The 15,048-nt window shown below is 40.5% G+C and overlaps 1 protein-coding gene across 3 annotated transcripts in view; it reads left to right on the top strand.

Moving 5' to 3' along the window:
• The window catches only part of LOC122884405 (TBC1 domain family member 12-like), a 28,182-nt gene extending 13,353 nt beyond the window's left edge, over positions 1-14,829 (top strand). Inside the window, exons 3-14 of one of the 3 annotated variants that reach the window (XR_006379879.1) lie at positions 2,622-2,755; positions 3,649-3,731; positions 4,032-4,149; positions 4,261-4,367; positions 5,203-5,286; positions 5,490-5,581; positions 6,280-6,351; positions 8,247-8,375; positions 8,482-8,591; positions 9,227-9,485; positions 9,611-9,994; positions 14,746-14,829. Coding sequence is in view for 2 of the 3 variants with exons in the window: in XM_044214318.1 (XP_044070253.1) it covers positions 2,045-2,056; positions 2,622-2,755; positions 3,649-3,731; positions 4,032-4,149; positions 4,261-4,367; positions 5,203-5,286; positions 5,490-5,581; positions 6,280-6,351; positions 8,247-8,375; positions 8,482-8,591; positions 9,227-9,485; positions 9,611-9,682 (1,272 nt within the window). In the remaining variant the exon portion in view is untranslated. Of the gene's footprint in view, positions 1-1,905; positions 2,057-2,621; positions 2,756-3,648; positions 3,732-4,031; positions 4,150-4,260; positions 4,368-5,202; positions 5,287-5,489; positions 5,582-6,279; positions 6,352-8,246; positions 8,376-8,481; positions 8,592-9,226; positions 9,486-9,610 lie in introns of those variants that run through there. The other 2 variants (XM_044214318.1, XM_044214317.1) reach the window with 2 other exon arrangements.
• Positions 14,830-15,048: the final 219 nt, after the last annotated feature.

Genomic DNA, 15,048 nt, shown 5'->3' with positions numbered 1-15,048 from the left:
CACACACACACACACACACTGCAGCAGCGGCTTCATTCCCTCTGATTGAATTTAATTAGAAGATGTTTAATTTTCACACCAGACAAACACTGAAAAGTGTCAGGAAGCAGCTGTGTCACACACCGAACAATCGTTAGTTCAGTCATCCCTCAGCTGGAGGCCTTGGCACAATCCCATCTTGCTGAAGTACCACTGAGCAAGACGCCAAATCCCTGCTATCGTTATTCCAGCTCCAGGGTGGACCTCTGACCTTACTGTGCAGTGTGAAGGCAGAAGAGACAGACTGAGAGCTAACACTGCTAACAGCGAGCTGCCCGACAGCCGTTGGCCTTTGCGCTCGCTCAGCTCACATGATGGCAGCCAGAGTCGGATGATTCATCAAGAAAGGAGCCAGCCAGATGTGGTCTGGCTTCAGTTGGTTGACACGTCAGACACAAAACTGAGGAGGAGGAGGAGGAGGAGGAGGAGGACTGACTTAATTCGAACTGTTTCCTTTGAATTCAGTTTGTGGACAACCAGGGATTACTGCCAAAATGACAATCCTGTGTTGTAATCCTCATTATCACCATCTATGATTTGAGGAGTATCATTCCTGCAGTTTGCACACTTTTTGCATCTTAATGTGAGTCCTCTGCTAACATCTACTACTGATCCTGCCCTAAATGTAATAAACTCTATAGATTGTACTTTTGCTCTGGGGTAGGGGTGACCTGATCACCCAACATCAGTGTTGGACCTCACTAATGCTCTAATCCCTGCAGCCACGTTTTAAAATCTGCTGGAAAGTCTGAAACCAGAAGAAGTAATAGTTTTGAATGTTGCAGATTTAATTGTAAAAACCATTGAATCTTATGTAGATTGTTTTCAGGATATCACCATCCGCTCAATTTTGTTGTGGTGTTATTTTTAATGATGTTACTTAATCACTTAATGGCCACATAAATGGGACAGAAATATTAGAAGTGATTTTTCCTTTTGCCTTCCACCATCTGCCGTCATCGTGAGCGCTGAAATCTTTACAGGACGTTTACAGTATTTTTACTGGCGCTCTGCAAATGATACAGAGCAGCTTTGTTTAGTGGGACATCACTGAATCAGTCACATGATTTTTATACATAGACTTTCACTTCCTAGTGAAACTGATGACAGAGCAGCACCAGTTGAATTTTCCAGCTTCAGAGTCAGAAGGGGGACTCTGTCTCCCTCTGCTGGTGATGCTCAGAAATCAGTTTATAAAAGGCTTGTTGTCTTGTTGACCCGCAGCTGCCCTGCTCCTGTGAATGAACTGTTTATTGTGAAGGCTCCACACACACACACACACACACACACACACACACACACACACACACACACACACACACACACACACACACACACACACACACTTCATTGGTTTGACTGTTAGACCTCAAATATGCAAGTACACACGTTCACACAACATGCACACAAACATGTGTTAAGCAGACATTTATTAAGCAGCCTAGATAGGAAACAACCACATACATGATTGGTAGCAAGTGTGAGTGCACACACACACACGCACAGATTTATTCAGACTCAGTGATTCTTTCTGCTGAGCCTTTCCTCCAACAAACCAACGTCTTCTCTCTGTGCTGAAGCTGATGAACAATCGCTCTGTTTGTGAGCGTGTGTGTATCTCTATTGTTAGCATTTACATCATTTTATGGCAAAGATATGTCTGAGTAAACATATTTTATAGTAAAACTTTATTAACAAAGATGACAAACTATAAAGTAAATATACAACATTATATAAAAGTTCTTTCTTGACCTTTTAAACAGAACTTCTCTTATCACATCAGTAGCTTCGCATCACACGATCTTCCTCAGCAGATGCAGTTTGCCCAGTTGTCATGGAACTGTAAATGTTTAAAAAAACAACATTTTTCTGAGCACTTGAAAGAGTTCTTGTCCATGTCAAGATTGAAAGTTCAGTGCTTAGAACATATGGCGATTTGAACATCTACAATGCCATGGCAACTGGATAAGCTCCATCTGCTGAGGAAGACCATGTGACACAAACGATGGACCTTTTGGTAAGCTGCTTTTATCAAATATATAAAACTTGAATTGTGAAAAATGAAAGTCAAATATACATGTAAATTCTGAATAAAAACATTTATTACTGCAGTCTGCTGCTTTTTGCATGCTGATATGGATTTATCTATGATAACCAGATGTTGGCCACTAATATTTGTCAGGCTCCAGTATTTTATTGTTTTCGGCTCATTTAGATATTTAAGATTGCTTTTCTGGGATGGATGAGACACTTGGCATTTTGCTTGTAATTATAATGAAGATAAAATAATTGCTTTGTAAACAGCCAGTCCAGAGGCTGAGTCATGGGACTGTTAGCTGTTGAATGATATTTAAAGAAAAATCTTTATTAAAATGAGGTGTTACACATTTTACTGTCCAGTACAGCAGTAGATACCAAATTATCTTCGAATATAGACAGAAAACTTCAGGAATGTTTGAGCTTTTCAGAACGACAGGTGAAAGAAACCCTCTAAGAGAAAGTTACAGAAGCCAGTGGAACATAATCTGACTACGAGAGAGGCAGGATTTCATCTCTCTGTAACAGCCTCTTTCTTTGTTTAGTGTCCACAGGAGGAGCAGCAGCAGGACTCCGATGTGTCCTCGTGTCCTCAGCTTCCCCTGGCTGCAGGGAGGAGGAAGAACCTGGAGTTTGAGCCTCTTTCCACCACAGCTCTCATCCTGGAGGACCGGCCAGCGTGAGTACCAGACAGACACGCATTTAGCTCAAGTATCATCTTTCACTGGTCCAGTCCGAGAAAATGGGACTGGTAGTGGTTTCATATTGATTTTACATTTTATTGATACTTTGATACTAATTAATATTTTTAACTGGGATACAAACAAATATAAACAAATATGTACCTCGCTATTATTATTATAATTAATGTCATTGTCAGCATTATGCTGGGTTTCATTGACGGTTTTCAGTGTTCCATGATGTCTATAAGACGTGTCATATACTTTTACACCCTGACTACAACAAAACAGGTTCACAAGCAGCCCCCCTGAAGCTGTACTGCTGAAAATATTTAAAATCTTTGCTGTTCTTATATTCTTCCCTCTAGTGGGGTAAAAAGTTTTTCCTGAGGGTGACGCCAGAGGCCATGTTGTTACCTAAATCCAAAGAGAGCCTCTGCCGCCTGCAGGATGAAGAGAAATCACTGTGACACACAGGCTGTGTTCAATCGCATACTAACGAACTACATACTCAGTCAGTGTGTACTACATGCTGCCTACTAAATGATTAAGTATGCCATTACCAGCAGACTGTTCACGCTGAAGTATACTCAAGCAGACTGCGTCACATGATCGCCAGTGCGCAGTCTGAAGACAGCGGTTGAGTATGTCCAGTAAGCTCAGGGCGCATACTCAGAAATTCTTGCTAATCTAGTATACATCTGGTCATTTCTCACGTACACAAAATCCACATACTATGCAGTTGGAATGCACTACATACTCAATTTGACATCATACTTAGTATGACTAGTACGTTAGTATGCAATGCCGAACGCAGCCAGAGTCACTGTGTGTGGCTGAACACCTGACAGGAAGTGCAAACTGTCTGTCTGTCTGACTCTCTGTCCGTCAGGAACCTACCTGCCAAATCTATGGAGGAAACTCAGAGACACAAAATGGAGTACGAGGAGATGGTGGCAGGAGCCAAGAGGAGAGGTAGACACACACACACACACACACACACACACACACAATCTCAAAAGCTAATTGTAACCAATGTCTAAAATGACCTCTTTACCTCACTTGCCCAAAAACACAGCAAAGAGTTTGTTGGCAAGAACAATTTTTATTGGTGGAAACATTTTTCACAAGTTGTTTGATGCAGAGTCATTGTTCTGCTTTGATTTGATTGGCTCAGACAGATACACAGTGGCCAGCAGGGACAAAGTTAGTCAACAGGAAGACCAAAGACTTAGTGTAAGCAAAACTCTGAATCTCTATCTGTCTCTCCGTCAGAGATGAAGGAAGCCCAGAGGAAGAAGCGTCAGATGAAGGAGAGACACAGACAGGAGGACAGCATCTCCAACGCCATGGTCATCTGGAACAACGAGATCCTGCCCCACTGGGACACCATGTACGTCTCCAAAGCTCTGTGTGTGTCGTATACGCACTGTCTGTGCAGCTTCTTTATTTAGCTCATTGTGTGTGTGTGTGTGTGTGTGTGTGTGTGTGTGTGTGTGTGTAGGAAGGGAACGAGGCGGGTCAGGGAGCTCTGGTGGCAGGGGCTTCCTCCCAGTGTCAGAGGAAGAGTATGGAGCCTCGCCATCGGCAACGAGCTCAACATCACGCCAGGTACAAACACACACATTAAATACATTTGTAGTGGTTCTGCATTTTCTTACTGTCACCAGATCTTATGTGCAGACACTGAATGTATCAACTAACAAGTACTGTGTGTGTATCAAAGCCTGATAAATCCGACAACCTTCCGGTCACAAGCTCGCTTCTCTAACCTTTAGGCCACCGCTGCACCTCTGAGCCACAGCCTCCATCGTTGTCCAAAAACTATTAAAAACACATCAGTGAGCCGCTCTGCTGCACTGGGTGACGTGCTCCTTCATCACCATGAACACACACACTGTAGTTTATTCTGCCTCAGCCCCACACACACCGTCCTGCTGCCCCAAACACTCACTACAGCACCACATGTGGATTCATCCGCCGCTGAAAATAGTCCCCAACAAACGCACTGTTTCCTCCTGTTAGTCTGATAAAAACTACAGCGAGCAGCTGCTTTAGGAAATTACTGAGCCTTTTTAAAAAACATTTAACTGTATATCTGTGAGCTGTTTTTAAAGATTCATGACTTCAGTAGGAGCCAATGGGCTCGTAGCTGAGAGCCACAGACAGGAAGTCAGAAAGTATTGCGAGGCGGACTAACACACTGTTGGTCTTTTCATGCGATTTGTTGACAAAAGAACCAGACTTATCCATAAAAATAAATTAATTGAAATGTTATATATTGTTGCCATTGCTGTGAATCCCTCTCTGTCTGTCTTGGAGCTGTATGACAGCCAGGCACATTTTTCTGATCTTTTCTGTGTCACATGTCAAAGTTAAAACCTGATATATATATTTTTCCACTTAACACTTACAATCTTGATGTGTTTATTTTCTCTTTGTGCAGAGCTGTATGAGATCTTCCTGTCCAGAGCCAAAGAGAAGTGGAGGAGTTACAGTGAAACCAGTTCAGTCAATGACAGTGAGAGTGGTACGACACAACACCAGCCTGAGCCCTAAATACTCAAACAAGTCACTGTACATTAAAATGTTTGAATATTCATGGTCTGAAACGAGCCTCTGCTGTCTAACAGTCAACTGAAAATGTACCATGAAATAAAAGTTAAAAACATAAACGACCGTCTAAACTGAAATAACATGTCGACACTTTCCTCTTGTGTGTTTTTCTGTTAGAAGGGGCGTCTCTGGCTGACAGAGAGTCCAGTCTGGACCTCATCAAACTGGACATTTCCAGAACATTCCCCTCTCTCTTCATCTTCCAGAAGGTAACAGATCTGTAACAGGTGTTGTGTTTCAGCTGTCTGCAGGAAGGAGTGTGTGTGTGTGTGTGTGTGTGTGTGTGTGTGTGTGTGTGCTCTTGTATTTCTATGACATTTTGTGTTGGTCGTCACCATAACATACCAGTGGATTGGCAAAATTAGCCCAGTAAATCCTTTGTGCTTACAACTTACATTACTGACAACCATTTCCCAATTCTTGAAAGTGGCGCTGTCATTTTTAAATGGGTTTTTCCTACCTTTCAGCATCCCATTGGTTTCAGAATCAGCTCGCAGAGACTTGAAACTTTGTCAGCATAGCTAATGAGTCACAATGAAACACACATCTGCACAGTTTTTTGTTAGACACACTTAATTTTAGAGTAAAATTGCAGAGTGAGCTTTGAATCCTTCCTGGTGGTGCACTGACGTGCTGAAGTGAAGGTGTGGCGACAGAGCTTCATTCAGCTACCACGTAGCATTGCATTATTAATCTATGATGTTTGAAAACTCAAACAGGGAAAACAAATAATTATCACCGATACGTAATCTTTCCCGATCCCTTTCTTCTCTTTTTCTGTGCAGTTTTGTCTCATCTACCTCCACCTTCACTCTGTTTTTCTTTCTTACTTCGTATGAATCTGCCCTCCATTCATCCCTCTCCTCCTCCACCTGTCTGTCTATTAATCTTAACGCTCTTTCTGCAGGGCGGTCCCTACCACGACCTCCTCCACAGTGTACTGGGGGCTTACACCTGTTACAGACCCGACATTGGCTACGTGAGTATGCTTTTTATTCCACCCTCAAAGCGCTAAGTTAATATTTAGTTGTTTACAGACAGAATTGAATTTACGGACTAGTTTCAGCGCTGTATTAGATTATATCCTGCGGGGTTTGAAGTGGTTTCTTCATGGTTGTCTCCTCACATTGTGACATTTGGTGTCTAATATTTAGGGACGGGTATTGTTTCAATAATAAAATGGTTTCAGTTTATTTCAGCTGTCACATATCCACACTGGTTTCTGTTCAACGTGGAAACAAAAAGCATTAAGTAAAGTTTTCTTCATTTAACAAAATAAGCCAAAATTCTCAGATGTTAAAAGGTTATATTAACATTTTTATGTAGACGAATATTTAAAAAAACAAAACATCCACAGAGCTTTTAGAAAGGTGCGGAATAGGAGTATCACTTTTCCTAAAAAAATAAATTATGATTGTGAATTAATCATTTTAAAAATTCTGACGGGTCCAAAATGTGTCACACGTGGTGAAGTTGCCAGTTAGTGTTGGAAAAAACAGACACTGACGTTAGCATGTATTAGCTATCTTAGCTTAATCGTCTGAACAATAACAACCCATAAAATTACAGTTCTGCATATTTAAACAAAATAAACAACAACTACCGACAGTCAAAGTCCTTTAAACCTTAACTAATAACTACTTATAGTTCCCTCAAACAAGGTAACGTTATAATGAAGATGTGTATCAGAGGGGATTTAGAAGTGGGCCAGGGTCCGACATAACCGAAGTTTATGCAGGGCTAACGTCAACTTTTACCGTCGCGGTAATGTCGAGCGCTGTGGGTTTTAATAGCGTCCCTACAATGTACTGTACTCTTTGATCGGATTAAAATGTAAATATTTACCTAATGTCTTATTGTGTAAGAAAGAAAAAAGAGAAAGGGTTAGCTAAAGCTAGCCATATGCTAAGATTACCATAGACAACATTACATGAAACACCACCGCACAAAGTAACCTAATCTATAGCTAATGTATGTTGCAAAATGAATTCATTACTCTATCACGAAAGATTCATCACTTGATATGAGTGAGTCTGAGTCTCACTCACTCGACCATGAAATAAGCAGGTTGTGCAACAAACTGGCAACCACTGCAGTGGAATGGGAGGGGGGAGGGGGAGTGCGTCATCCAGTGGCTGGATGTTATCAGTAGCACCTTTAAATCTTGTCTAAACACAAGCAGCCGTACAAGAAGAGAAGAAAAATAGTCCAAAAAAAAAAATCAGCAAAATTGGTCTGATTCATAATCTTGTTTACTTATTATTTGATAAGACATCTGATGCTGACTTTCAAAGGAGTATCAAGGTTTGATATGTAGCCCAAATCATATTTAATTCAGCATGTTGTTGAAATGGTCACAATACGTGTCTTTGAATCTCAGTTAGGACCCACTTCAACTGTAATTTCTGTTCTTCTCTCATAAAAAAATGCAAGATGGACTTTGAAATTGCTTACTTGAAAAGAAATACCGTGTGTTTTGTTGAATCCTCAAAAAATTTTTTTAAAAAGTATAAAAGAAAGAGGACTAACTCAGAAGCAGCAGGTGACAGTTGTATGCCATCTTGAATATACACAGTTTTCCAATGGGAATCGAGTCAGTATTTAAAAACTGAACATCATCTTAAATTAAAGAGGTCGTCCTTCAGAATCAGAAAGACTTTATTGATCCCCGAGGGGAAACTCTTTTGCTACAGCAGCTCACTGTCACGTCAGTACACACAGGGAGAGAAGCACTAAGCAAAAAATATAATACACTATAATACAGGTCAGGAAATAAAATAAGTACCAAGTGGGTTTACTACAAAAACACACATTAATCCACACACACAGTCCTTCTCTCACGCTGATCTGGCGTCTGTGTTTGTGGTGTTTCAGGTCCAGGGCATGTCCTTCATCGCTGCTGTTCTGATCCTCAACCTGGAGGAGGCCGAAGCCTTCATCACCTTCGCCAACCTGCTCAATAAACCCTGTCAGATGGCCTTCTTCAGAGTCGACCACGAACTGGTACACACACACACACACACACACACAATAACTGTTATTCACGTTACTTCATTTGTTTACTTTTGACCCCCTCCTTCATCTTCTCTTCACGCTCTCTGCCTGTCAGATGTTGAAGTATTTTGCAGCCTTTGAGGTTTTCTTTGAGGAGAATCTGCCTCGTCTCTTCAGCCACTTCCAAACCAACAACCTGACCCCTGACCTCTATCTGATCGACTGGTGAGTTATTAAATACTCTCTTTTAAATTGTCTTTGCAATACACAGTTGATGTTTAAAAGGGCAATCGACAACCCTCCAGTTAAATATTGGCACTATGAAGTTTGAAACTGGCAGTTTTCAGACAAACAAAATTCAACGTTTCCGAGTATTAAAAGATTGTTTGTGAACGACAATGTCCATACAGTATATGAGGCAGAACATCTTTGCTCTTTAAGGATTTGCTCATGGCTTAGAAGCAGTAAACTGTGTTGATAGCAGAGACCTGAGAACACGGTAACATCACAGATAGAGTATTAAAAATGAAGGCACATGAGGAACTGTAATTCAAACGTGGCATGAATGCATACAAAGTGAAAGGAAAATACTTGATTTGAGGCAAACAGATTCAGTCGTGGCAGTGTAAAAACACCTCGAGTTGAAAAGATTTCACCTCACATGAAGCATTAAAGCAAAACCCCAGAGAGCCGATAGTAAAGACCTGAGCGACCAAAAGCTTGGGAAATCTTGTTTTTTTAAATTTAAAGTGACACTTTACGATTATACACTCAAAATAAACGTACCTACCTTGAATGAGAGTTTTGTTTTCATACATTTCCATATTTTACAAAGTATGTTTTTGTCTGTCTCTGTCCAGGATCTTCACCCTCTACAGTAAGTCCCTCCCTCTGGACGTGGCGTGCCGGGTGTGGGACGTCTTTTGTCGGGACGGAGAGGAGAGTTTGTTTCGGACGGGGCTGGGTATCCTGCGTCTGTTCGAGGATGTCCTGCTCCAGATGGACTTCATCCACATCGCTCAGTTCCTAACCCGCCTGCCGGAGGACCTGCAGTCACACACACTCTTCACCGCCATGGCCAACACACACATGGTCAGCAGAAACCGCCGCTGGGCTCAGGTCAGTATCACACTCAGCGTTCAGGGCAAAGTTAGTGAATGTGTCTCTGGCTTGTCTGATATTCTGAAAACACTGTTTTAAATAATAATGTTTTAACAATTCATTTTCTCTGTTTTCTCTCTCAGGTGTTTTCTGCTTTGATGAAGGATGGAAATAAAGAGATCGACAAAAACACCAGCCCGGCTTTGAGAAGCTAACACTAGCTAACCTTGACGCTAATGCCACCTTTCTTCAAACTAATGTCATACGCGAGCTGTGAAGGTTGAAGCTCGTGCTAGCTCGCCATGTCAGCACTGAAGCTAACATCAGAGGCTAGCTGTGAAGCTTGAAGCTACGTAGCCTGGCGCTAAACTCTCACTCCAGTGGCGTAGCTACGAAGCTTGAAGTGAACACTAGCCAGCCATGAAGATGGAAGCTGATGTCAGAGGCCGAACGAGCCGTTGCATCAGGTCAGGAGAAGAGAGAAGCGGCTCCAGCGTTTCCTGAAATCAGTGTTGGAACCCAAAGCGGTTGGTTAATTCTAAACTTCAGCAGCCATTGTCAGTATTTCACCAGACAGATTATACGTTGGAGAAGCAACTGGTTGTTTCAGCAGCAGTGTCATTATTTTACCAGCCTACTGAAGCTGGAACATTAAAACTGACTTTCACATAATATTATATGTTATTTCCCCTGCCGGCTGGGAGGGAAAACTCACTAAATGGCCTGTGGTAATTCTGCCTCCATGGTGGGACACAAACACCACTAACACCGAGCATTACGCCCTGTGTAATTCTCAAAGACTCAAATTCTAATTTTCGGTGCTAATGATTTTCTAAAGGCTTCAAAATGACCTCTGTGGTTTAATTATTAATGTAGGTCCTTAGGGTTTTAACTTCACACTATTATTCATTTGCTGCATTTTTAGCTTGAACCAGGCCTCTGGAGCTAAAAATGATGGGAATCTGCAGTAGCATGGCTGATGCTAATATACTGGTTGTAGCCTCCCACTTTAACCTCTTAGCTTTTTAAAATGTTCATATGTAGGCAAAAAAAAAACCTGAACATGGGAAGTTTGGAAACTAAACACAGAAAAAAGCTTGGGGAAATTGGGAAATCATTTTGTACAATGTAGTGTTTCTGATCATTACTTATGAATCAAATAATATACATCTCAGAGATCCTAATTAAGTACAAGCAGGATATGACTAAATATTTTGATGTTTTTACAGGAAATTAATTATTCCGTGGGGCTCAAGTCAAAAAGTCTTTTCTACATGTGTTAAATACTTTAAAACGTCATTCTGGATATAAAAATTTAACTGTTTAGGGGGTATAAATGCAGAAAATGAGTGATTGTGGATGTAGAAATTCAGTCACTGTTGGTGTTTAACCAGACAGATCGTTTGATGTTTTAGAGTAAAAAAGAAAACATCTGGTAGAGATTCTGGTCTGTATCCTATTTATCACAGTTAGCTCTGCTTGTAAGTCATCAACATGAATTCACGAAATGTGGATTCATGTCCAACGGAGCTGAAAAGACAGAAATGTCAGCTTTTGATAATGTTGTTTGGGTCAAAATGATCCATAATCCTGCGGAACCACAGTGAGCCAACAGTAAATGTAGGAGTGTGGGGCCATCACAGTTTTCTTCAGTGTTTCAAGGACCAGATTTACCCTGAGAGCACTTTATAAATGCAGCACTGAAGCTACATCAACACTGGCTTTTAGAGGTGTGAAACTACACAGAGCGAGTTCAAAGTCAACTAAATTAACGGGGCATTAAGTGCCTCATTGTTTCCTCGGTCAGTGGTGAGAGGGAATTAAACTAGACGACCAAGATTGCCAATTAGAGTAGATTAGATAGAAACATCATGCAAATACTGGAGCAACAGTACTGGCTTGGCTTTTAGCGTATACTAGTGTTGGCTTGAGAATGAAGCTTGTTATTCTTTGCAGCAGAACTTTTCTCGCTTGTTTCATCGCCTGTGAAATGGCAAGAATAAATTTCAGCAGCAGACTGGAGGTTCATGTTGACGAACAACTCTTAAGCATTTTCACTTCCTCGTATAAAGATGCTAGAACATGTGCAGGCGTTTTTTTTTATTAGTATTTTTTACTTACCACGGGAGAGTGCTTATATACTTTATTTTAACAGCACGTATGTGTCGAGACCAGAATATCTTCCTCTAGAACTTCAGGTTTGGCTAAACACAACTCTTCCAAACTTTCTGTTGTTTTGTTCAGTCTGCTGCTGAACTTACTTCACATCCAATATACTGCCCCCCACTGTTTATTGGCTTAACTGCAAATTGCAGACACATAACTCGAGCTGAAACGATTCATCAGTTATTTGAACATTGATTAATCGGGACTCAAACATCCTCTGAATCCAGCTTCTTAAATGTGACATTTTTCTTTATATTATTGGAAATTGAGTTTTGGACTGTTGGTCAGACAAAACAAGAAATTTCCAGTCATCCTGGGCTCTGTGAAATTGGACATTTAATATTTTCTGATTATTTTATAGATAAAACAATTAGGGCTAAAACTAACGATTATTGCCATTTTCGATTAATCTGCTGATTAATTGTTTGCTCTAAAATATGTTAGAAAACAGTGAAGAATGTCCATTACAAGAGCACACAGTGATGTCTGGAAATTGGTTGTTTCGTTCGACCAACAGTCCAAAAACCAACGATATTCAGTTTACTGTCATAGAAGTCTAAAAACCCCAGCAAGTGTTCACATTTGAGAGGCTGTTTTGTGATTGTCTGTCGTTTATAGAGCTGAAACAATTAGTCGATTAACAGAAAATGAATCCATTAATTGAGAAAATTATCGGCAGATTAATGGATAATGAAATTATTTAGTTGCGACCGTATGTTGCCCTGTCAGGTCTCGCGGCCTGCTGAAGTGCTTTACATCACCTCCGTCTCCGCTCTGTCACTTTGTACACTTTGTGTTTAACACTCCTTTGATTTACCACACACTATAAATGTAACATTCAGCTCCATTTCATCCCTACCTCTCGATAACTATACACCCACACACACACACTACTGATGAATACTTTCCACTTACTCACCAGCAAATGAGCAGGCCTTAAAAATGTGGACCAAGCAGCCTCTTTGTAGTGTTCTTACAGTGTCAACCACCGTGTGGACTGCAGCTTGCTTCAGTTGTTAAAGCAGGAAACTCACTGGTGACAACGAGCAACCCTGGAGGAAGGGAGAGGAAGAGGAGGTGGTAGAAGGAAACGAGACAAGAGATGAGGCAGTTAGGGAGTTTATTCCTACATTATATTTTTAAGTTCCTTTTTTTTAGTTTAACTAGTTATTAAGTAATGATAACTACCCAGTTCCTCTTCATCATTTTATTTTCAAACAAACCAAAAAGAAAAACACCGCTGAAGGAAAGAGCAACAAGACCTTGAGCGATTACTTAACACAGATTTTGTCACTGCTGTTGTGTACAGCGATAAAATGGAAATTAATTGCCAGCAGAGTAACACGTATTAATACTTTGAGAAGACGGCGAGGGGTGTAGAGGGAAAGTTAAACCGCGTCTCTCAGCCGAGCTTTTCCTCCAGGTTGCTGCTTCTGAGTTTTTCTGCATCGTACCAGTGTCGCACCAGAAATAAGGGTTTGTTGTTGTACATCAACCAACCAGAAGCCAGTCTGTGTCCAGGTCGACAACCCGGCTGGCGTCAGTGTTTTGGGGGGAAAACTCACCACCCAGCTGCATTGTATGTGTTGATGTTTGTATGAACTGCCAAACGCTGTGTTCACTGAATCGCTCAAAGAAGTGGTTTGGATTCAGTGGAGGAGATATATTTATGTGTTCGCTTCACGTTCCTTCAGGCAGTGTGGAAACTGCAGAAACTCCTACAAATGATCTCATACCTTCCAGTAACGGACAGCCTCACAGTCTTCTCAGCTGTTTTTGTAAGTTTTATTTTGAAAAACACACAACACTTCCTCAGTTGACTTCCCAAAGTGTTAATTAAGCACTTGACAACAAAAGACAAAGACTGGGAATTAGGTTCGATTCCAAACGGTTTCCCCCAGACTGAGTCAGCAGGAGAGCTGTTGGAAGCAGCATGATTTCATACAGTTGCTGTCCCATTAACCGTGAAGTCACATATTCAACACATGCATCATTCAGCGCAGGTCCTTCAAGGCTATGAAAGAGCAGTTAAAGGTGAAAATCTGCGAGTTTTTTTTTTTTTTTTTTTAACCCACATTGGTTCCTCAGTTACGAGCAGCACTTCCTGATTTATTTCAGCTCACAGCTTTCGAAGGTGACTGGTAATTATTATTATTATTATGTATTAGCAGTAACCGTTTACTCTGCAAGAAGACTCCAGACTTCTATTAATCTCTCACTCTGGTAGCATAGCACAAACCGGACGGACTGATGTGACCAGTGTGACTCTGTGGTTGATTTCTTATTATTTTCAACACATCTGTGAGCGACAAGTTTCAACGTGTTACTTCTCAACAGAGTGAAGAGTGTCTTATCGTTGCGGAGGGTTGAAAACCTTTTATCTCCAAACTGTCATCACAATTTTCAGTTATGGATTAATAATCCTTCTCAGGATCCATGAGCCAATTACTATTCTCGACCTTTAAGTTGAACTTGAAAATGGCCAAAATTGGAGTTACATGGTTCTTAGACAACAATGGTATCCATTCGCCACCCAAAAATCCTCAGTCAGCATGTGGAAAACACTTTGCTATTAAAATTGGGAGTTACTTTCAAAACACTACAAACAATGTTTGATTTAAAATTACTTTTATCCAAAAGCAAGTTTAAAATCAAGCGTCTGTTTTACCAAAATTTAAAAATTACACAGAAATTTCCTCGCGTGTTAAAATAAATTCAGCATGTTGCTATCAAGGTTTTTTGTTTTTGAGGATAATCCAGATATTTTTAGATTGATCCAGTGGATTTCTAAGTTTTTGTTCCAGTATTAATGCACATGATACACTATCTGAATGTTTGTCGTCATGTCAGTTAATTACAAATGTTTCTTAAACACCACAACTAGAAATTAAACATTATTATAGTGTTACACAACTATAAATTATAAAGTAAACATGCATCAGAATCCGTGGTCAGTAATAATCCTCCCTGGACAAAATGGAGTAAATCAGCTGTTGTCTACGTGTGTTTAGTGTTGAAGTAAAACGACGTGTAATCTGAACTCGACACACAGATGTGTTGAAGATGAAAGAGGTTATCATCTGTGTGTTTGTACTCATGTTCACTCTTTTAGATTCTTCAGTTTGGAGGATACAAGTGCAATATGGTCTCCGTGTGTGCGTTCCCTCTTCTCACCTCACTCCGGATTATTGATGAAATATTCAGACAGCTGCAGAGGGAAGATGATTAATATGATATTTCCCCCCCATATGTTACCTGTATTCATTGTATTTAAGTTTCATCATTGCTTTCACTTGTGTTTTATACTTTCATGTGAATTCATTTAGCTTTTTTTTTATGTTTGATTGTTTTTTGTCACATTTCAGTGTACAGTTTTTTTTCATAAGGCCTTACAGGTGATGTAAATAAACTGTAA

This window comes from Siniperca chuatsi, linkage group LG11, assembly GCF_020085105.1.
Source record: "Siniperca chuatsi isolate FFG_IHB_CAS linkage group LG11, ASM2008510v1, whole genome shotgun sequence".
Classification (NCBI taxonomy): Eukaryota; Metazoa; Chordata; class Actinopteri; order Centrarchiformes; family Sinipercidae; genus Siniperca; species Siniperca chuatsi.
This window is presented reverse-complemented; position numbering and strand designations above follow the sequence as displayed.